A 25942-nucleotide genomic window follows, 5' to 3' on the forward strand; every position below is an offset into this window, starting at 1 on the left:
CAGGTGCGGCAGTGTCTTACGGTGCGGCGATTTCTTACGGTGCGGCAACACCAATAGTTCAACAAATATGCACCATCAACGTTAGGAAAATACACCACAAAAAACATAGTAAACAGAGCCCTGTATCACCAAACACACACCATTAGGTGTGAGTAAAAACACCATACACTGTTCAGAAATACACAATTGGGGGTGGTGAGTTATATTGTGTATTTTTTAAGTCTGTTGTGTATTCTGTGATGTTTTATTGTATTTCATTGTGGTGTGTTTTTCTAACACTGTTGGTGCATATTGTTAACACTGTTGGTGTATTCTGGAATTCCGCCGCACCGCCGCACGGGAAGACCCCGCCGCATTTGAACTTTATTATTATTATTATTATTATTATATATATATATATATATATATATATATATATATATATATATATATATATATATATATATATATATATTATGATTTAGTGTCTACTCATGTTGTTTCCTCTCATGAAAATCACGCCATCCATGCCGTTACTAAACATCACAATGATATTACCCGGTGGCTCATTCAACTTCCACCCAATCGCATTGTCTATCTCTAGCCATCTTTGTAATCACATCCGTTACTGTAAACATATTCAAGCATATTCGTTATTACCATTATCACGTTACTAGATATTGCAAGAAGGAAAAATAACTAAAACCACCCCAACAATCCTCTTGATTAGAAAGAAACACAATCTCTATGTAAGGTATAAGATTGTAGATCTTAAGATACCACAACTACTTGGTATCTCAACCAATCAGATTTTAAAATTTCACTATTTTAAGATAGAGCATTGGTTTCAGATACCAATCACATTTTAATATTTTACCATTTTAATTTAATTGATTGAGATACCAAGTTATCCTTTCAAGCATATTGTTAATTGCTCTCAATAAATAATCACACCATTAACAGTCAAAGACTCTACTTATAAATACCATTAAAGATCTTGAGCGAAATAAATCCAAAATATACACAAAATATTATACTCCGTATTAAATTCATAGAAAAAAAAAATAAATATTATATTTGAATGACATTATAAATTAGAAAATCTTAAATAATAAGAATGAAAAAGCGTCAAATAGGTTATCGAATTATAAGTGGATTTGTGCAATTGGACCATTGAACAAAAAAAAATGTACAATTAAATCATTTAGCTCTTTAAATTTGTGTATATAGCATTTTTAGCAGGTTGCTTTTAGGTTAAACATGTAAGATGAATGACATGGCATCTTATGTGACAATTTATAATATTTAAATCAATTTACTATGAACTTAATATTCAACTCTACCCAAATCTCAAATCTTCTTCATCATCAACCTCTGTACAGTATAGTCGAGCAAACTTGCAACTGTGTACTCACATGGATGGATGGCCCCACTCCACTCTCTCTCACTTCATTGCATTTGGTAAAATCAACAGAACTAAATTAAATCGAAGACATTAAATGAGACAGATGGAGTAATATTTAAAGAAAAATAATTTGTAAGTTATATTTTAAAACCATAAAATATAAAACCCAACATTTAAATATTGTTATTAAATTTATAAGTATTAATTAAATTAAAATTTATAAAGAACCATTCTATTTAAATTTAATTTATTAACATTCTTGTTTTTTTTAAAAAAATTAATTTTATTTAATTTTTTAATTTAATATTGTTATTAAATTTATAAGTATTAATTAAATTAAAATTTCTGAATTATTAAATTTATAATTAGCAATAATATTGTTATCAAATATATAATAATTACAATTATAATTTTTAGAATGATAATAGATAAAGAAATAATTAAAATATAGTGTGTAAAATGGTGGATCCAAAAAAAAAAAAAAAAAAACCTTAAAACTAATGGGGAGAAAGATTTTGTGATTAGGTGAGATAGTGAATGATGAAGTGGACGTTGGGCCCACAAAAAATCAGAAAAAACATAGGATGTCCTAAGAGTTTTTTGCACTTTTGGTCCCACGACTATAGTAACACTATCAGGATTGATCCACGACTTTCAAACCTTGCAATTTCAGTCCACGACTATTGTTTTTGTTGAAAAATAGTCATTCTAGCCAATTTTCCGTCAAAATCTCACTGGAGAAAAAATTTCTCATTTCAAGCATGATAAAATAGACATTTACATTGACCTTGCAATCTCGGACTGTTGTGGACATCTTATTATGACCAATGTGCGAAAAAAAAAAAAACACTTGCCATAGACGAACTCTAATCTGCTCTCATCTCATCAACGATGTAGCCATTATGATTCCCTTCAAAATAAAGAAGATGAAGATCGACAATGGATGACGTGTTGAAGATGGCAATTGATGTTTTCCTCTTGTTCGCAGATGGGTTAATGAGATGAGAGCATATTAGGGTTCGTCTCTAGCAATTGATTTTTTTTTTGTTTGTTTGATTTTTTCGCACTTTGATCAGAACAAGAGATTAATAGCGGTCCGAGATTGCAAGGTATATATAAATGTCTATTTTATCCTTGCTTGAAATGGTGAATTTTTTATCTGGCGAGATTTTGACGAAAAATTGGTCAAAATTAGGGTGGAAATGAATTGCAATTCGGTGGAAAAAGAATAAGGTGGGAATAAAGTAGGAATTCAAATTACATTGTTTCGTAGGGATGGATATAATTATTGGGTACTTGGGTAGGGAATGAAAGAAGTGATATAAAGACTAAAATGTCCTTGTGTAATAATAGTAGTAGTAATAATTAAGGGTACTTTTGTCATTTCATCATTTTTTCCTTTTCCCACAACCACCGAATTGCAATTCATAGGGAGGTGCCCATGAATTACAATTCAGCAAAAGGAGGGAATTGCAATTTTGTGGAATTGCAATTCCCTCCAATCAAACGGTGTAATTGTGACTTATACTGAATTGCAATTCAACTACAATTAAATTACGCCCAATCAAACAGGCCATTATAGTCGTAGGATAAGAAGTACAAAAAACTCGATATTAAGAAAAGAAAAACTTAAGAACGTGAATGACATGACAATATTAGAGCGCGTGTGGAACCAAAGCGCGGACAAATTAGTGATGTCATCCGAAAGAAATTAGTTTCGGGGGCTTGACGTCGCCTCAGTTGACGCGTGTAAACAACCGCCCAATCGCGAATGGGGAAGTAAATGCTAAGGTCATTTCAGGTGCACTCTGCTGTGAAACTTTGCGCCAGGAAAAGAAAAAAAATAAAAAAACAATGGCTGAGATTTATTTACGGAATGGACGAAGCAGATCCACTGCCGTCTGTCATCATAATACTCTGTACTATATTGGCAGACAAGTTGTACTATAAGCTCAAGTTTAATGTGCACCTTGGTTTTTCTTGTCCTGCTAATTTCTGATATTTTTATTTTAAAAGTTTAAATTAATCTCTAGTTCTCTACTATTCTTATATAAATAAAATAAAAATTAAACAAATGAAAGACTTTAAATAATTAATGATACTATTAACTTATTAAGCGCTCTAATTAAACAAATAAATAAATTCTTTAAACCGAAAAATATGTAATTGAGTTCAAATAATAAGTTATTAATATGTTACTATTTATATGACTTTTAATATTAATTTTTTGTGCCACCAATAAACCATATACAAGGTGCAATTTAAATCTTGACCCCATGAGATGAAGTGCCAACAACATTTAAAAGGATGAAATTTCTAAGTCGTCTAGTTATCCTCTAATCACCAGTTTAAACAAGTTAGTCTGACAATCAATTTATTTATTCCCTTCTTTTAATCCGATACTAATATTGATAGCTACTTATTATCTCAAACTAATGTATCCCTTAATGACGTTCTCAACCACTTCTGAATCAAGTTTCACGCCCATATCTGTAAAGTAGTGTCTTTGATCAACTTTAACCCTTCTCTAAACCCCTAAAGATCAGTCAAAAATATTGTGTGCACATATTTATTTATGTAAATCTTGAGTTTACATATTTTTATATTTTACAATATATTTAGAGAAAAACATGACTACCTATGAATTGAAGCATCAGTAACACTTGTGTGAGACCGTCTCACAGATCAAAATCCGCGAGACGGGTTGAAACTTTGATTAATGAGACAACTCTTTAATTAATCAATTGTTATGCCATGGAACCGTGTTCACCATTCATGGTGAACACGGAAGTGAAACCGCGAAATGTGAAAATGAAGAAGAAAATTCGCGCTGTTAATTAAAAAAAAATTGGTGGAAGATAATGGTGCCACTTACAGGCACCGTTACCGTGTTCACCATTCGCGCAATATATTTAGACTTTCATTGTTTTAGTTTTGAGATGCAATCTAAATATAATAGAGTAAAACTCCAAAGACAAAGACAATAATAGAGAGACAATAACATACCAAGAGAGGAATATTTTTAACATTTAAATTTTGGTATAATGATAGAAATTTCTATTTATAAAGGTAAGTACTGTAATCCCAAAGGACCTCTAAAAGATGAAAGATAGAAGTCTATAAGATCTAGAAATTCTCAATAATTGAGGTAATTGAGTCTAAATTTATTTGAACTTCAAGTTATTGTATTTTATGAAAAAAAAAAAAAAAAGGAATATAATATTTTTTTTTTTTGTCCAAACATAATGCATAAAAATTCAACAAAGAAAAGAATACAATTCAAAAGTTAATTTAAATACCACACCAACCATTTGAGTGACTCTATTACAACTTGATACTCGTTATCAAGGTTTCTCGAACTTTTTCAACCCAACCCAAAGAATCAATGTCTCCACACTAAACATTTGACTGAGATATCTCGAGAGTTACAGTTATGCCGTTTGACCATAAGGTCTTTGGCTAATATATGTATTAATTGGTGGTTATGATATTTGAACATTCTTTTATAAGAAGTATATGCGTAACATTTTTTTGGGAGAGTTTAATTTTGAATTTTTATTTGTATAAGGAAACTTTATTTATTTATTTATTTTTTTTTTTTACATCATGTTTGGATTTTTTTTAACCAGTAAGCCAATAATTAAAGCGTGCCAAACATTAGAGTTATTATTCACGTAATTTCATCTATACCTTAGGAATAACATAATATAATTATTAATAATAAGAATGTCACTTAATTATATTTCTTTAAAAACAAATAAGATACTACAAGTATCTGTCAACTATTAAGGTAGTGTGATGCATCAATAATAATTACTATTTTAAATGGGTGGTTATAGTTTCGAACCTCAGTATTACATTATAAAGAATTAAAAAAAAATACTACATGTATCTATAATATGGACTCACAACACATGAATTTACTCAATGCATTGCTATGGTAATTTAGAGATATACTACATGGACTCACTAAATTACTGATAAGTTATTTTTTTTTTTTATGTGAGTCCTAATACAAATGGTGAAAGTGGAGAATAGAAAATGAAAGTACATATAAATTTTTTTGATAATTTAATACACTACAAGTGGTAGAATTGTAGAGAGTACTATTTCCACTCAAGATTATGGCAACCTCATTATAGAAATGTGAATATGTGAAGCAATCAATCAAGAATGTTAGACAGTTATTTTCGGGCCAAGTTGATTAACTATGGACAACTTAAATTAGTTTATTTCATTGCAGTCTTTTACCGATAAATGTCATTTAGCGAATTTCATTCAAACCACACATTTGATCAAGTGAATATATAATTTAAGATGTGTTTATTAACTTGAGATTTTTTTTATTATTATTATTTTTTTTTTGCTGACTAGTCATAAAATGGACATCACACAGAGTGCACATACATTCAAGTCAATATGTGATTTAAGAAGTGTTTATTAATAGGAGATTTTTTTAAAGAAAAGAAAAAACAAAGAATTTGTTTACTTTCGCTCAAGTCGGTCCGTTGATTTGGTGCGTGGTCCCCCTCATTCTAATCGCAACTTAGTTCTTTTGATTAATTACACACCTGTTGGTTAAAAAAAAACTGTAGAATTGAAATAATGCAATTTTAATTTTTTCAAACCGTTCATTTATATTATAGCCTTATAGGTTAGTTTAGCCGTTTAGGTACATTGAATTTTGATCTATTTATAAAGTGGGTACAAAATGGACAAACTTTCAAAAAAAAAAAAAAGGGTACAAAATGGACAAATAGCATAATAAAAACGAGCTTGTGAAAAATCATACGACATCTAACTCATTCATAATTTTTGTTTTCTTTTCAAAACATAATTGTATAGATCAGATTTGAATCATTTGACTATTATTCCGTAAACTTTAATTAAATAATTGTTGACCATAATATATATAATAAATATTAAATTTAATTATAAATTTAACTTTTTAGTTAGGTTGAGACACATTTCAAATTTAATATCATAGTAAACCCTAACACCCCGAATGGAGTATATTGAGCATAATAATCCAACTATAAATTTAAGTTTTTAATTGAAATAAAAGTATAAAACACATACATCTTTCAAATATAATTAGGATTGTGAGTCAATTTACCATTCACTGATTTCTTTTTTAAGAACTTCTGTTTTCATTTTTTTTTTTTTTTTGTATTTAATAAAAGGGAAAATGGCACTTTTTCCCCCTTTGTTATATATTTATAGCACTTTTTCCCCCTAAATTATTTAAGTGACAGTTTTTCCCCCTGATATATTAAATGGACATATTTACCCTTAAAATAAATATTTCATTTATTTTTCTTCTCCAACAAATTATAACCACGATTTGAAAAAATAAAATACATTAAGTGTTGAATTTAGAATATTTTAAAAATAAAAAAATAAAATTTTAAAAGAAAGTTTGAACCAACCGTTCAAATTGGATCCAAAATCGTGAACCGACGGTTCAAAATAAAACTCAAACCGCGATTATATATACTTATATGTGAGAGTCAATATAAATGCGGAAAAAAACATACACTATTTGCAAATATTATAATTCTAATTTAAGCTATTGCTAGTAGTTGTTCCGATTTGAACCTCCGGTTTACGGTTCAGGATCCATTTTTTTTCCAGTTCACGATTTTAATAAACGGAAACCCAAATATTGAGTTATGTTATGAATCATAACCGAAATTTTTTAATTTGATTGCTATAGTGTTTGGTTCAGTTCGAACCGAACCGTGGTCATCCCTACGTATAAGCAATAATTTGTTGAAGAAGATAAATAAATAAAATATTTGTTTTAAGGGTAGAAATGTCCATTTAATATTATCAGGGGGAAAAACCGCCACTTCTATAATAATTGAGGGGGCAAATGTGAATGCATGAATAACTCAGGGGGAAAAAGTGCTATAAGCATATAACACAGGGGGAAAAAGAGTCATTTTCCCTTAATAAAACTTTTACTATAGTTTTAATTGTATAAATTTTATTCACTTACAATAATACTATATTTTATTCTCTAAAAAAATACTATATTAAATATTATAGCAATTAAATTGTACCCGGGTTGGACTTCCATTTGGAAGGTTACGAGTTCGAGCCTCAGTGGAGGCGTTATTGGTTCTTTGTGTTTCAGTAGGTTGAGAAAGTATATGAACAGATACTACAATGTAATAGGGCCAGTAACATTCAAAAAAAAAAAATTGTAAAATATTTAAGTTAAGTTTCATTATCCGAACAAATATATAATTTAGGACATAAGTATTAAATATAAATGAATTTATAAAATTATATTTATGCTTTGTTAGAAGTATATATGGGATCAGTATAACTTGCAAGATATAAAGTACAACTTTATGAAACTCACTAAATTATAACCCAAGAAGGTGTAAGATTTGTTGGAGACAACTCTAGTAAAGTTGGTTGATAGTTGATCGAGTTGATAATTACAAGATTTCAAGTTTGACTCTTTGTGAAAGATCTGGTTTACCTCCTTATGGTTCCTTATTAACTAGGGTTACAAGGTCATCTTCACCTTTAGCACACTTCAGGTAACGAGCTGCTTATTGGTCTTTTCATTTTTAGCTGGTTAATTAGCTAGGGATAATCTAGGTTGATTTACTACCTTTTAATTCTTTGTTGGTAAATATCAAAAAATTAGCTTCACTCAAAGTGTCTCTTTAAGTAACAACTGCAGACTTTCCCGTAAGCCAAAGGAATTGTGAAATTTTTTGGGATTATTATAATTGTTTTGCAGCTTACATTATTATCAAACTAAAGTAGACACGATTAAGATAGCCAATCGCACCAAAATATTCAAACCACAACTATTTATTAGCAAATTATTACTTAATAATTTTTCAAAATTTTTAATTTTGGATTGAAATCATTGGTCTGCTGAACAAAATAGTGTGCTTAATTAAATAATTGTTGACCATAATATATATAAATTATAAATATGTAATTTAATTATACATTTAAACTTTTAGTTAAGATAAAACACATTTTAAATTTGGTATCAAAGTTAAACTCAATAGTCAATACACATGAGGGAGCTGAGCGTGTTGAGCATAATAATCCAACTATAAATTACATCTTTCAATAATAATTAGGATTATGAGACAGTTTACCATTTGCTTATTTATTTTTTAAAGAAATTTTGTTTTCATTTTTTTTTTGGTATTTAATAAAACTTTTAGTATAGTTTTAATTATATAAATTTTGTTCACTTATAATACTATAATTAATATTATAACAATTAAATTGTAAAATATTTAAGTTAAGTTTAATTTCATTATCTGAATAAACATATAATTTAGGACAAGAATATGAAATATAAAAGAATTTTTATAATGTCATAAGTTACTACGTAACGCTGCGCACTTTACAAAGTTATACCGCATGCTTTATAATTTGTTACAAGTATATATAAGGTCAATATAACTTACAAGTTATTGATTTGAGTCGGTTAAATATATACAATTAAGATAGACAATCACACCAAAATATTCAAACCACAACTATGTATTAGAAAATTATTACTTATAATATAGACAAAAACAAAAAATATGAACATTAAAATCATATATAAAACCAAAATAAGACAATAAAGTATTGGTAATACAACGCCCGTGCAAGAGTGCAACATACTATTAACTCAAGGCGGTTTCCTTTCTTTTTCAACTTTCAATTTTTTTTTCCTTATGAAACTTACATGTGTTTTGTTTTTCTTTATTAACAGACAACATGCTTGTTAAAACAAATATTTTGTGTTAGTAAAATCTCTGATAAACCGGACAAAAAAAAAAATGTTAAAAGTTTCATTACACGTTTCAATAAATATTGATGATGTGGACGCTAAGACATATAATTAGTACTCCGTAATTTGTAATGTTATGTTCCTTTAACATTGAATTAGCAGTTGCGCTACTTTTGGTTTTTTTACCGGCCGGTGGCCCTCGTAACCCTTGTATGGGTTCTTACGCGTTCTACGTGTAACAAAGCAAAGAGTGGTCGGAAATAGTAATAAAGGTTTTTTCGGATACTAAAAGTGATCGGAACAAGGCTTTCAACTTGATTTAAGATCACTCTAAGGTGGTCGAAAATTTTATAATTTTCAGTAGTGAGTTATGAGCTATATGTTTTAAATGCTTTGTATTTTTGTTAATACGTATTGCTTGACTTGTGATTTTAAAATTGGTACTTTGTATTTGACTTATGATATTTAAAATTTGGTATTTGACTATAACTTACACAATTATTCTTGTAATGTACTTCTTTTATATATATATATATATATATATATATATATATATATATATATATATATGTTTCGGCATATGAGTATTATGTTTTTTTATTATTATTATTATACATGATTTGATAGAAAAATATAAATTTATTTACTCGGTCGTCGAATTCACAACTAATAACAACATGTCACATTAGTATTTAGTAAAAATAAAATAAAATTATAATTATTTATCTATTTATCTATTATTAGAGCATCCTCAATAGCTTGGTTTTTGCACATTTTAAGATGTCAAGTAGAAGAGAAGAATGGAGGAAAAAAAAAACAAGAAAATTTAGTTTTCAGAAAAAAAAAAAAAAAAAAAAAAAAAAAGGAAAAAGCTATGTTAACTGCATGGAGAGCACGCCCCCGACTGGACACTTTTGCTGTGCTTCACGTGCACCAGAGGAGTCTGTTTTTTAGTGGGACTCACTTTTCTTCCAAAAATCAAATTCTCCCGCAACATCCTAATTATTAGGACTCTATTATCCATATTAGACTAGGACTATATTATTCGTATTAGACTAGGATTCTATCTAGCATCTCTATATATTCGCTCCATGTACTCTCAGACATTATCATTGAATATAGAAAATATATTCTTATATGGTATCAGCTAGGTTTTTTCATGAAAAATATCGGTGTTAATGACGGCTCTGTTCTTGGTTCCTCTGAACGGACTGTTACCGAGATTCTTACGATGCCTACGAGTGGTAGCCTCTCATTAGCTCATCACTTTGTTTCGTTAAAGTTGACCTCCCGGAGTTATCTATTCTGGTGGACTCAGATGCTTCCGTTTCTTGAAGGCCAAGGGCTTCTAGGGTTTATTGATTGTTCTACACCCTTTCCGATGGCATCATCGGACAGCGCCCCGACGGCGGTTTCCAATCACCCGACACGGCAGCTCGCGTGGCACCGGCAAGACAAAGCCATCCTCTTCATGCTCATCTCCACTTTATCCGAAGAGACTCTTCGCTTCGCCGTCGGTAAGGGCACCTCGCTGCAGCTTTGGCAGGTAATCGAACAAACCCTAGGTTCGTCTACCCGCCCTCGTGCACTCCGGCTTCTCGGCGAACTTTAGGGGCTCCGTCAAGGTGATTCCTCCATATCTGATTACCTTGGTCGTGCCTAGATGTTGATTGATGAATTGGCTCACGCTGGCCATCATGTTGAGTTGGATGATCAGAACTTATACGTGTTTCGCGGTTTACGCCCGGAGTTCCGACCATTGGTGGCAACCCTAGCTCGCGGTGCTCCCGTTCCTCTCCCAGAGGTTGCGGATTTTCTTGTTTCGCAGGAGTGGATCTGTTCGGATGACAGCGGGGCTCTCGGCGCACTGACAGCCTTGGCCGTGAGCCGTGGAGGACACGGTGGTCGCGGTGGCAGTCCGCAAAACCGAGGAGGTGGCGGCCGCAGCAGAAGGCGCGTTTGCCATGGCCGGGGACGGTCCAACTCGGGCCCTCGGTGTCAACTTTGCAACAAGCAAGGGCATATAGCATTATAGCTACGACATGTTGGCATCGTTTCACTCCAGATCCGGATCCTCAGGCGAATGTCGTCGTTTCTGGTGTTGAAGGTTCTATGGATGACTCTCATCAGTGGTTTTCCGACACTGGGGCCACAAATCATGCCACTCCTGATCCCACCTTATTGACGTCCTCTACTACGTATGATGGTCCGGAGACACTTCGGGTCGACAATGGTACAGGTTTGCCTATTGTTACTGTTGGTTCTATTTCGTTAGCCACTGATTCTAGGTCGTTTCGTATGTCTGATGTCTTGCATGTTCCTGGTTTATCTTCTTCGTTATTATCTGTTCAGCGTTTTGCTAAAGAAAATAATGTCTTTTTTGAGTTTCACCCTTCGTGTTTCTTTGTGAAGGACATTACAACCAGGAACACTCTGTTTAAGGGGCATGCGCCTGGGGGTTTATATGCCTGGCCTGCCTCGCGTCCGGCTCTCGCTGCTTTTGTTGCTGCACGATCATCTTTCGTTTGGCATATGCAGCTTGGGCATCCACACTCTCGGGTCTTGCGTCAAATTTTAGGCTCGTCTAGTCTTAGTTCTTTTAATCCCAGTGATCTGCGCAATATTTGTTTCTCTTGTCAATTGGGAAAGTTGTCTCGTTTTCCTTTATCGCGTGTTGAATCTACTAGTTCGCATCCTTTAGAATTAATATATTCGGATATTTGGGGCTCTGGGTCGATACTTTCTGCAAATGGCTTTAAATATGTTGTATTATTTGTGGATGATTACACTCGTTACATGTGGTATTATCCTATACGGGCTAAGTCTGATTTGTATGCGATATTTGATAAGTTTCGGTCACTTGTTGAACGTTCATTCTCTCGTAAAATTCTATCTTTTCAGTCTGATTTAGGGGGAGAATACAAAAATCTTGGTTCAACTCTCGCGTCGTTGGGTATTCGTCACAGGCATGTCTTGTGCGTATACTCATGAACAAAACGGCAGAGTAGAACTCAAGCATCGCCATGTTGTCGAAACAAGATTGGCGCTAATGGCCCAGTTCTCTGTTCCATCTCGTTTCTGGGATTATGCCTTCAAAACTGCTGTGTATCTCATTAATAAAATGCCCACTTGTGTCTTATCTGATAAATCTCCTCATTATTTCTTGCATCGGTCTCCTCCCTCTTATTCATACTTGCGTGTTTTTGGGTGTCTATGTTTTCCTAACGTGCGTCCCTATAATCGCAACACACTACAGTTTCGATCGTCTCCTTGTGTCTTTTTAGGATATCCCCCATCTTTTCGTGGCTATCGTTGTTTAGACACTAACACTAACAAGGTTTTTATCTGTCGCCATGTGTGATTCGATGAGACTGTCTTTCCTTTTGTTGCTTTTGTTGACTCGCAGGTACCCGCACCACGCCCGAAGCATGGGGTGTTGCGCCGGTTGTGTCTCGTGGTAAGCCGAGTATTGTCTCGGCCTTTGATCAACCTGTCGTGCCCATTGCCAGGTCCGACCAGCACCGCGATCAGCCTGCCTCTGTCGAGCCGTCCATGACCGAGTCCGAGCAGACAATCATGGACCAACCACCTGCTCGGCCGAGAGGTCGACCTCGTGATCAATCTCGTCCCGTTATCTCACCCGTTCGGTCTCATGGGATGAATACGCGGAGCTTGGGGCCGCATGATCATGTTGCTCTATCCACTGATGTCACTACTGAGCCTACATGTTTTACTCAAGTGGTCAAATTTTCCGAATGGCAGGATGCAATGGATTTGGAATTTAATGCCTTGGTGCACAACAATACATGGCGACTCGTTCCTTTTAAATCAGGTATGAATGTGGTTGGCTACAAGTGGGAGTTTAGAACCAAGAGAAAAGATGATGGTTCGGTTGAGCGTTACAAGGCTCGATTAGTTGCCAAGGGATTCAATCAGATTGCTGGTGAGGATTTCTTTGAGACGTTTAGTCCTGTGGTTAAACCGACTACGGTACGATTTCTCTTATCCTTAGCTATTTCTCGTGGATGAACTATTCGACAGTTATACATTCACAATGCTTTCCTAAATGGCAATCTTGCTGAGACAGTTTATATGCGCCAGCCCCTGGCTATGAAGACAAAACGATGCCCGGGCACGTTTGTCTCTATCAACGTTCTTTGTATGGGCTTAAGCAAGCTCCCCGCGCCTGGTTCACGCGTTTGCATGATTTTTTGGTTTCTGTTGGTTTCTCACCTTCCAAAACTGATGTATCTTTATTTATATATTCACGTGGCAATACTTGTCTATATTTCTGGTTTATGTGGATGATATTTTAGTCATGGGTTCTGATTCGGCTCTTGTGACTGATCATATTGGCAAGCTGGCTCTTGAATTTAAAGTTCGTGATATGGGAGTACCCTCGTTTTTTCTGGGTATTGAGACTGTTCCGTTGTCTGGTGGCATGCTTCTGTCTCAACAACGGTACATGAAGGATATTTTAAAACGAGCAGGTATGGTTGATTGCAAACCCGTGGCCACTCCGGTTTCAACTGCGAAGGCTGAGACCGGTGCCTTGGTGTCATATGCTGATCCCACTCAGTATCGTAGCTTTGCAGGTGCTCTGCAATATCTTACGGTAACTCGTCTTGATCTTTCCTATGCAATCAATCGTTTGTGTCAGTACATGCACTCTCCCTCTACTGCGGACTGGGCGGCTCTCAAGAGGGTGTTACGGTATGTAAATGGGACACTACATCTCGGTCTTAAAATTACTCATTCTTCCTCTCTGGATATTCATGCATATTCTGATTTGGATTGGGCTGACAATCCTGATGATCGAAAATCTACTAGTGGTTTTGCTGTGTTTTTGGGGACCAATCTTGTCTCATGGGTTTGTCGAAAGCAGCGTATTGTGGTTCGTTCCTCCACTGAGGTTGAATACAAAGGACTCGCTGATGTTTCTGCAGAGGTTACTTGGCTTGTCTCTCTGATGAAGGAACTCGGGTTTGCGCCACCTTTTGCGCCCAAACTCTGGTGTGATAATCTGGGAGCTACTTATCTATGTGCTAATTCGGTGTTTCATGCTCGCACCAAGCACATCGAGATCGACTACCACTTTTTTCGTGATAAGGTAGCAAAGAAGGAATTACAAGTCAATTTTATTTCTACTAAAGATCAAATAGCGGATATTTTTACTAAGTCTCTTTCGTCTGTACGTTTTAATTTACTCCGTTCCAAGCTCAATGTTTTGGCTGACCAAACTTGTGCTTTAGGGGGAATATTAGGACTCTATTATCCATGGTAGACTATGACTATCTAGCATCTCTATATATTTGCTCTCTGTACTCTTAGACATTATCATTGAATACAGAAAATATATTCTCATACTAATACATTCTCTCTCTGGTTCACATAAACATTATTACAACCTGCAAAAACCATCCAAAATTTTCCCATTGGGGATACTCTTAATAATAATAATAATAATAATAATAATAATTATTATTATTATTATTATTATTATTATTATTATTATTATTATTATTATTATTATTATTAGTTGATAAAGTATAGAGAAAAAGAAAATAATATAGCAACGTTTTAAAAGGGGAATATTTAATAAAAAGAAAACAACAAAAAGAAAAAAAAAAAAAAAAAAAAAAAAAAAAGGTTTGGCCGTTTGGGCGTAAAAGAGAGTGCGTGCGTGGTGTTTAAAGTAGTAAGTGTCGGTGTTTTATTTTTGTGTTCTTTTCCTCCTACTTAGGACCAACTAACCTTTCCATTGTTTTTTCTTCCTTCATTAATTGCACTCTTAAAAGATTTTAAAACTTTGTCTTCAATATTCAAACACACCCATTCAACACTATTCATTATTTTCATATAGAGAATATCATTTTTATCGACATTTTTTTTTTTTTTTTGTCCGCATGAGCTTAATTTAATGGTTTAGCTAGAATGCAATATTTGGGAGAAGAGAATATCATTTTTTATCGACATTTTTACTTTTAATTCTAAACTATCAATTTAACTGCTAGTGTATATATATATATATATATATATATATATATATATATATATATATATATATATATATATATTTGGGTTCAAAATTAATAAAATTCTATCTAAAATATTTAAAATGTTTTCACAAGAGGAAGGGTGAAGTTCCGCAAAAGAGTCATTTTGAGTTTTTCTAGACTTAATTTGGTTGACTTTAAAAGATTGAGAGAAATGAAGTTAAAATGATATTCAATGACCAATAGTAGACATATTATTATAGTACATCAAGAGACCAAAAGTGAAATTAGTTGATATTATGATATCTTAGTATTCGACATTTATGTTTCTATTGCAATTTTTAAAGTATTTTTAAGTAAAATTCTAAATTCAAATATTATAAAAAGTAACACCAATCATCAAAAGGTGACTACAATGAATGGAATGAGAATGTCAACAAAAAAAAAATCACATTTTTTTTTTAGTAATGAATTAGTTTGGCCTTCAAGTAATAGATAAAACATGTAAAATTAGACATAAAGTTTAAGATAATTAATCTTAGTCCTCTTGAATTCCTTTTTTTTTGGTTGTTTACTCAAAATAGTAAAATTAATAGATATGTTAAATTACATAAATATAATAAATAATATTAATCGCAATAATAATCTGTAAATAAAACATGACAAACAAGAATTTAAAAAAAAATAAATAAAAAAAATCACATACAATAACATATAATTTTTTAAAAAGATATTTTGATTAATTTTTATATATTGTAAATTATTTGGGAAAAGTGGAATTTCTGTTATCCTATCTCTATCAACACCTGCCTGTTAAAGATTCCATTTACCATTTATTGTCGCAATTTTGGAAGAATATTTCCCATTTTGGGCCCAACAAATGTGGAGATCCTAATTGCCCGTTAGACTATGACTCATTTGGGCCACCTTCAGCTCATCTAAAATATCTTTCATCAAAATTTTGACAAATATATGAATGAAAATTGTTGAAAATATCAATTTGATATTTGGGGGTTGGGTGGCATAGTTTTTTTAGACCGAAAACGATTAAGAAAGTATAGAATATATATTGACTTATAAAGAATTAAAAGTGTTTCAAAAAAATATTTTGAGATGAGTCTATAGGTTAGTTGAGTCGCATTCTGCGATTTACTTCTTTCATTAGTTTGTGGGGCATGCGCAATAATGGGCCCTCAAATTTGATATTCAAACTTATTATAGAGTTAACATTGAAATTATACAACTTATTGCCAAGAGTCCAATTAATTAAGAATGATTTGCGTGGACTAAAAGAGTAAGTAATGAACTAAGATAAGCAGATTTACGTTTCTTAAATGTTTGTCTTCTGAACTAGTTCAACGATTATTGCAATTAGTAGTTCACCCATTTAATAATGAATAATATAATAGCAAGAAGACAACAATGAATATACAGAGTTTGATAACCCAGTTCGGAAAATACAACTCATACGTCTGGGGGCATGCATCACATGAATTGACTGCCCGATTCTTCATTGAAATCTCAAAAGAAGCGATATACTGAATCACAGTGAAGAACACAAAGGACTTCAAGAATATACAGCTACAACTTAGCTAATCAAGATGAGTTCCTTTTGTCTGCACGAGCTTATCTTAATGATTTAGTAGACACTATGTGGGAGAAGAAGAGGATAAGATGAGCTCCTTCTTTGAAGAACCGGTGTGAGATCTCCCAATCACTCAAACTGAAGCTCCCCCTCAATTGCAGCAGAGTTGCGTCAAATCCATGTGAGTGAACAACCTATAATCAACAACAAATTGATGATTGACTTGATGTAGGAATCTTTTATCATTTGAAGAAGAATTATCAAGTCATTTGATTTAGCTCCAAAAACTTCTCGAAAGTGTATTTGATCTTCTCTGTAAATCCCTTGATCTACTGATAAAGTGGTGATAATCCCTTAAGTAGTCTAACCACAAAGATCTTAACTGAATAACTGTCTCGAACATCTGTTCGAACAATCTTCTCAGCTGGTTCAGTCTTCACTTCAATGAGTCTGACATCTGAATAACTTTGTACTATTCTAAATGCTAGTTTAGACTCTATCTACCCTAGAACAAGGATTGAAGAACTACTTGAACAACTATTTTGTTCCATAGAAACTTAACAACATAGAGGAATAAAAGATAACTCTATTGTAACATATTTTATTAACAAACCCGATTTATGATCTATCGAGTATAGTGATTCTATCGCTTTTGGTCATCAACTTTAAAGTCGATCAATTTTTATCCTCCAATTGTTACTTTTGGTCCCCTCATAGTTTTTTTTTTTTTTTTTTTTTTTTTTTTTTTTTTTTTTTTCAATCAAACAATTATTTGAGAATTGTGACATGATCAAAATCGTTATTTTATTATCATATCTCCTTAACTCATCCAAAATTTAGAAAGAAAAAAAAATCCTACACCATCTTATATTATTTCAACAATCTTCATATCCTAAAATATATTCTTATTGTGTTTTCTAATTTAAGATGATTTAGGTTGGTTTTTTTTTTCTTCAAATTATGAATGATTTTCGAAATTGGATAATAAAATTATATTTTTGACACTATCTCAAGGAGTCATTTGATAAAAATCTATTGGAGGTCTGAAAATGACAAAAAATTAATACATACTCCGTATAAGTTAGAATTGGTTGATTTTATTTTAATGTTGATGATCAAAAGTGAAAAAAAAAAAAAATCATTATACATGGAAGACTTAAAATATATTAACTCTTATACTTGAAATTTTTCTTTTGTGGGTAAGATTGTTGTGAATGTGAGGAGAAACTTTTTCTATTATACTCATATGCAACCAAATATCATTGGCAACACAAAATAAAAAAAAAAGTTACTATTTCTCTTTCTTAAATTTATCTCATAATATTCACATCTTTACGTGATAACAAAGCATTTTATATTTATTAATTATTAATAAATTAACCAACCATATCACAAATTTTAAAAAAATATATTTACTTATTAATTAAATATTTAAAACTAAAATCAAATAGTGGCACGTAAAAACTCCACTAAAAGTTGAATATTAAAAAGGGGTAATGTAACATCACTCCACGAAATAATGCGCACGCATGCATATTTTGGCAAACTCGAAGCTTCACTATATTTGAGTTGTGTTACATGAAATGTACAATATAATATTATTCTTTAAAAGGATAGTATAAATATTTCTGAAAATGACAATTAATAAATGCGAGATCATTTATCCATAAATGTAATATTTATATCATGGATCATAGTTCATGAATCATATAGTATCATAAGTTTAAGTCATCATCTCTAATTTTTCTTATGATGCATGGCAACAAGACGGAATGAAGATAGAGAGCATATTCCATGTTCCCGTTCGCATAACACTGCTTCACTCTCGTCTTCGTCTGTGTCTTCACGAGAATTTCAAAGACGGAGAATCCCTACTTCCAGTCAAATATTAGGGTTGATTGGAAGTAGGGATTCTCCGTCTTTGAAATTTCCCGTGAGAACACGAACGAGGACGAGAGTGAGGCAATGTTATGACGGGAACATGGAATATGCTCTCTGCCTTCATACCGCCCTGTTACCATGCATCATACAAAAAATTAGAGATGACAACTTAAATTTATGATACTATATGATTCATGAACTATGATATATATATATATATATATATATATATATATATATATATATATATATATATATATATATATATGTTCCTGTCAAAACAGGTTTTCCCGTGTGGTCAGTGCGACATACACCATTAAGTATGCATAAATACACCATACAGTGTTTGAGAATACACCAGAATGAAATGTCAAAAAATGCACCACACATAATGGTGTATTTTCGAACACTGTGTGGTGCATTTATGCATACCTAATGGTGTATGCCGCACTGACCGCATGGGAAGGTCTGTTCTCATAGGAACCTGACTATATATATATATATATATATATATATATATATATATATATATATATATATATATATATATATATATATATGAAATTCATGGCAATATGCCAAGAGTCTGATTACATGTGAATGATCTAAGGATGTGTTAAACCATATAGTAACAAACTCAACAAGAACTTATCGCACATGAACTTATCACACATTCACTCAAACAGATAAACACATAACTAGTTCCTACACAATCTGACTAACGAAGTATGCACAAATTAAAGCACAAGCAACCAAATGAAAGTAGTAAACAAGACGCAAGGTTTGGTAACCGAATTCAAAGTACGCATACTCCTACACCTTGTGGGCATCCCATGGAAAATACTGCCCAATTCTCCATTAATTCCAAGAACGCGATTCACTAAATCAACGAGAATTACAAGAAGGATTCAATAGAGTAACGCTAAAGACTTAGCTAGTTTGAAGAACTCCCTCAATGAAGAATTGGCTTCGATCTCCTGATCTTCAGAATTGACGATCCCCCTCAATTGCAGCTTGAATGACTCCGTCAATTCCAAAGGGATATTATGCCTATAAGAGGTTGGAGAAATTGACTTGATGTTGATTTTTTGTTAGCACAAAGGAGTAGTCAAGTCATCCATTTAGCTTTGTATCAATCTCAATGTGTAGAAGTCTATATCTATAAAATTCTTGATCAATCTTCAAGGAGATTGAGATAACCTTTAAATAATTGAATCTCGTAAAACTCTCAGTGGCTGCAACTGTATTGAACAACACTTCGAACAATCTGTCCAGTTCAGTCTTCAGTCTTCATAGCAGAGAAGTGAACTAGATCCTGCTAATATACCCTAGTTCAGACTTTAACAACTTACTAAAAGTTAAACAATTGCTTTGTTCCATAAAACTTTAACAACACTAAAGGGTAAATAATATTTTTTTCGTAAATCTTTTGAAATATTCATTCTATTAACAATATGTATATTGTTAATAAATATATAACAACCCTTGCAATGTGGATCATGGTCCATGATCTAACAATTGTTATGCGGTGGTGGTTGCATATCTCTCCAGAACAACCACCCATTGTAATGCCATGGACCCAGGTCCTAAACGATGCAGCTTTGCGTGTCTAGAATAACGGTGTCATTAGCGGCAACGTTTCCTCAGCCAATGATATTTACTTTTTTTTTTTTTTTTTTTTTTTTGTGAATATATAGTTCAAAAATTGTGAATATAGAGTTCAAAAATTTTGAATATAGAATTCTAAAATTGTGAATATAGAGTTCTAAAATTGTGAATGCAGAATTCAAAAATTGTGAATCTAGAGGAACGAATTCTGAAGACAAACAGCAAGGAAGAAAGTAAATTTTTTTTTTTTAAATTCAGACAGCGTCTTTTTGAAACAAAACGATACCGTTTTTGAAGGTGGACCTGGGTCCACAGCATAATTTGCCAACAACCACCGCAAATTATGCTGTGCAACAGAATGCACCATGCGGATGGTGCATACGATGCAAAACGACGTCGTTTTGGTTAAAAAACGCGCGTCCCACTTAAAAAAGAAATCAGGTTCGATTCCCAGCAATATCATTTTTATATATCCATAAATTCATAACTACATATCCATAAATTCATAACTATATATCCACAAATTCATAACTACATATCCACAGTGAATGAATGAAGTAAAAATCCACAATGAATGAACTAAATATCCCTAATGGATGAACTAAATATCCACAATGATTGAACTAAATATCCACAACGAATGAACTAAATATCCATAAATTCATAACTATATATCCATAAATTCATAACTATTATATCCATAAATTCATAACTATATATCCACAGTGAATGAATGAAGTAAATATTTACAATGAATGAACTAAATATCCACAATGAATGAACTAAATATCCATAAATTCATAACTATATATCCAAAAATTCATAACTATATATCCAGAAATTCATAACTATATATCCACAATAATGCTATTGCCGAGAATCGAACCTGATTTTTTTTTTTTTTAAGTGGAACGCACGTTTTTAGTCAAAATAAAATCGTTTTGCATCGTATGTACTATGTGCATGGTGCATTCGGTTGCACTGCATAACTATTGAACAACCACCTATTGGGCTTTTGTTTTAGCCCAAATTAAAAAGGGGCTTTCGTAGTGGTCCAATTTCTTCATTTGTTTTATTGAGTGCGTTACCTAGGCAATTTATATCGAGCACCAGGGTGCGCATTGCATTGTGCGTCCTAATGCAAAACGACGTCGTTTCGATGTTTTTTTGTTTTTTTTTTTTTTTAACAAAATTTTCGCTGCCCCCTGTTGGCGGTTAATTATCTTTTAAAAAAAATTTATGTTAAAAAATGTATATAATTTTATACTAGAATACACATAATTGTATACATAAATGTATATAATTATATAACAAAATACACATTTTTTTTTAATTTCCTGATTTGGATGTACATAATTGTATAAAAAACATGTACATAGTTGTATAAAAAATGTACATAATTGTATAAACAAATACACATAATCACGTCAACTCCCTACAGCACCTCCCAAAACGACGTCGTTTTGGGAGGCGCGGGGCGCACAGTGCTATGTGCACCATGATGCAACGATTGCGTTACCTATGATTGTAACCTAGTTTGGCAAATTATGTTGTACACATGGTGCACACCGAATTGGATCCATAATTTCTATACTATAGATCCAAAATTTCTATACTATAGATTCATAATTTTTATACTTTTATAAATTCATAATTATTGAACTCTATATTCACAATTACAAAACTCTATGTTCATAATTTTCAATGTTCATATTCCCAATTGTTGAACTCTGTATTCACAAATCATTGAACTATATGTTCATAATTTGATAACTATACAGTTTAGAAATTATGAATCTACAGTTTAGAAATTATGAATCTACAGTATAGAAATTATGAATTTGTAGTATAGAAATTATGGATCTATAGTATAGAAATTATGGATCCAATTTCATGTGCACATTGCATGGTGCACATGGTTGCAAAGCATAACACAATCGTTATACCCTGCACCACGGTGCGCGTAGCACTGTGCACCTCGCGCCTCCCAAAACGATGTCGTTTTGGTAAGTTATGTAGGGAGTTGACGCGATTATGTGTATTTGTTTATAAATTATGTGTATTTGTTTATACAATTATGTACATTTTTTATACAATCATATACATCTTTTTTTATACAATTATGTACATCCGAAACATGAAATTTTATGTTAAGAGTTGATGTTTATTATGTTAAAAGTTTATGTATATTATGTATTATATTAGATTATATGTATTATCTTTTTTAAAAAAGTATGTGTATTTTGTTATACAATTATGTACATTCATGTATATAATTATGTGTATTCTAGTATAAAATTATGTAAATTTTTGAACATGAAATTTTTTTTAAAGAAAATTAACCGTAAACATAAATGCTCTGTCAGGTCGGGGTGTGGGGGGACCTTAGGGTTGGGGTTAAGCTTTTTTGGAAGAATAATAGCGAAATTTCAACAAAAAAAATAAAACGATGCTGTTTTATATCAGAACGCACAATGCAATGCGCGCCCTGGTGCAGAATATAAATTGTCATCATAACGCTCCAGTTTGGAGTGGGCTGATAAGCTGATTCAATAAGACCATTACAGATTTTTGTGAGTAGAGGGATTAAAATAATAATAATAATAATAATAAGGGAAAATGGCACTTTTTCCCCCTAGTTATATACTTATAGTCATTTTTCCCCCTCAATTATTTAGGTAAGCACATTAGCTCCCTCAATTATTTAAAAAGTGGTGATTTTTCCCCCTGATATATTAAATTGACATTTCTACCCTTAAAGTAAACATTTTATTTATTTTACTTCTCCAACAAATTATCGCGTATACGTAGGGATGACCACGGTTCAGATCAAACTGAACCGGACACTATAGCAATTGAATTAAAAGTTTCCGGTTATGATTCAGATCTAGAACCTAATATTTGGATTTCAATTTATTAAAATTATGAATAAAAAAATTGGATCTTGAATCGTGAATCGGCGGTTCTGGATCCGGTTCGCGATTTTGAACCATCTTTATTTTAAAATTTTATTTTTTATTTTAAATAGTCTAAATTCAACAATAAATGTATTTTATTTTTTCAGTTCGGAATATGAATCGTCCGTTCCGGTTCGCGATTTTAATAAACTCTAAATATCGAGTTTCGATTCTAAATTGTAATTGGAATATTTCGGTTTGGTTGCTATAGTGTTTGTTTGGTTTGAACCAAATTATTGTCATAATTTGTTGGAGAATGAAAATAAATGAAATATTTATTTTAAGGGTAAATATGTCCATTTAACATTTTAGGGAGAAAAACAGTCACTTAAATAATTGAGGGGGAGAAAGTGCTATAAGTATATAACTTAGGGGGAAGAAGTGCCATTTTCCCTAATAATAATAATAATAATAATAATAATAATAATAATAATAATAATAATAATAATAACAGGGCAAAATAGGGAGAAAAAAAAAAGAGGGAAAACGAAATTTCATTAAGGACTTTGAGAGGCTTCTGGGAAGGGTTTTGAAGGCAATGCAAATTTGAATGAATCTGGATTCAAGTGAAGGAAGGTGAGAACTTTGAATTGCTCATTCTGTATTACTTCAAATGTTAAATTTCGTATGCAAAATCTTTGCTCATAATGGGAGGTCTTCAATTGTTAGAATTTCACCCCTCACTCAGGGACTATGTTTTCTTCAACTTGCTCCATTCTCATCATCAATAGCTCTTGAATCCAGTTCTGCAACTGCAAGAAAAGCTTCATTTGCTTGCTCTTACTTCATAAACGAACTTGGGTTTGCTCAAGAAAGAGCTCTCAGAGCTTCCCGGTACGTGAATTTTGAAACCCCAGATAAGCCAGACTCTGTGCGTTCATTCTTGAGAAACCATGGATTCACAGAATCCCAGATCTCAAACATGGTCAGAAGGTTCCCCCCTGTCCTCTTATGTGATCCGGAGAAGACCCTTTTGCCAAAGATTGAATTTTTCAAGTCTTCTGGTCTTTCCCAGGAAGACTTGATTGATTTACTCACTACAACCCCTCAGATTTTCTGGAATAGTGTGGAGAATAAATTGGCCCCCACTTTTGATTTCTTGAATAGTATGTTTGGTTCAAGTAGCAACACTGTAATGGCTATGAAGACATTCCAGCGCAACTTAAATTTTGAGCATCTGCAGTGTAATATTCGGCTTCTGGGAGATGCAGGTGTGCCCAAGTCGAATATCGTGAATTTGTTGAAGCACTGCCCCAGGGTTTTTCATACGGATAAGGAGAAGTTTGGGAAGATCGTGGAGGATGTGAAGGCGATGGGGTTTAACCCGTTAAAAGTGATGTTTGTTCTGGCAATCAAGGCTTTCGCGACGATGAATAAGGTCACTTGGTCACAGAAGATGGAGGCTTACAAGAAATGCGGGTTTTCTGAGGCCGAGATTCTTGAAACTTTCGAGAAGCATCCTTGGTGTATGATGGTTTCGACGGAGAAGATTGTAGCTGTGGTTGATTTCCTCGTTAACAAAATGGGGTTCGAAAGATCTGTACTCCTCAAGAGACCCGTGCTTCTTTCGTTAAGCTTGGAGAAAAGGATTGCTCCTAGGTGTTTGGTTTATCGAACTCTGCTGGCAAAGGGTTTGGTTAAGGATGACCTTAATCTGTTAACTATGCTGATGGCTTCGGAAGAGAAATTTGTGAAAAATTACATCGAGTTTCATACAAGTGAAGCTTCTGAGCTATTGAAGGTATATACGAAACTTCGTTGCAGGTTAGAATGTACCTGCTAAGAACTTATCTTAGAAAAAATAAAATATAACCTTGATTCTTTTTTCGAGTGTATTGTTTGAATTGGAACAACTTTCAGGTCCTCTCACGTTGGTGATGCAATTGATGTGAAATTTACTTGGTTCTAACTCGGATCTCTCTCTTCTAATTTTGTTGATACATAGCATAGTATTTAGTATTTTGCAGATACCTTTGTGTTTTGTTTCCCGTTTTAATACGTTCTCATGATATATTTTAATCCTGCCAACATTATCTGATCCTATTGCATTTCTGCTATTTGTTCACCAAGAAAACTGAAAATTCTTTAAATTAATTGTTGAAGTGTTGTGGGATTATTCCTATCTACCAACTTCACAAAATTTATCGGTGATGAAGTTCTTGAAGTATGCGTACGGATTGCAAATCTTTGAGGTATCTGTTGATAGTTCTTGCATTCTTGAGTTGAGAATCTGAGATTGAGAAAGGTGAACATCCTAAGTACTAGACATTTATGAGTCTAGTAATCTTTTTTTTCATACATATGAAGAGAAAAGTGGCTTGTCAAAGCTTTGGTGGTTTAGCTGAGTCACAGGAACATAGGGACTCTAACTATAGGAGGCTCCTTTAAGCCCGTACCATACTCAGACTAATCCCCATTTGTACCGAGTCGGCCCAATTAAGGGACAAAGTGCTGGCCAGATAGGGTTTTCCATACGAGAGGGGGTTCGAACTTGGAACTCCCGACTTCTCTTAAGGGATTAGAATGCACGGCCACTCACGCCAACCAAGCTTGAATGTTCATTTTGTATGTATTGAAGGTTCATTATTTGGTGGCCAATACACACTCACACAAAAAGAACATTCAATGTATTAAAAATGAACCTTCAGTATATTAAAAATGAACCTTATATTCCATGGTTCATGGTATAACGATTGCTGAACTCCCTAAAATCTACATGTAAGATGGAGATAATCGCGTATAGCATGACGTATTTGGACACTACCCTTT

General features: G+C 32.8%; 1 protein-coding gene across 1 annotated transcript; it reads left to right on the plus strand.

Annotated features, from left to right (window-relative positions):
- Positions 1 to 23653: 23653 nt before the first annotated feature.
- On the plus strand, positions 23654 to 25084 carry LOC109174967. Its single transcript, XM_019324215.1, has 2 exons — positions 23654 to 23749; positions 23843 to 25084. The coding sequence occupies exons 1-2, from the start codon at positions 23724 to 23726 to the stop codon at positions 24954 to 24956; spliced, it is 1140 nt and encodes a 379-aa protein (XP_019179760.1). The 5' UTR covers positions 23654 to 23723; the 3' UTR covers positions 24957 to 25084.
- Positions 25085 to 25942: the final 858 nt, after the last annotated feature.

The sequence above is a fragment of the Ipomoea nil genome, unplaced genomic scaffold (assembly GCF_001879475.1).
Source record: "Ipomoea nil cultivar Tokyo-kokei standard unplaced genomic scaffold, Asagao_1.1 scaffold0679, whole genome shotgun sequence".
Taxonomy (NCBI): Eukaryota; Viridiplantae; Streptophyta; class Magnoliopsida; order Solanales; family Convolvulaceae; genus Ipomoea; species Ipomoea nil.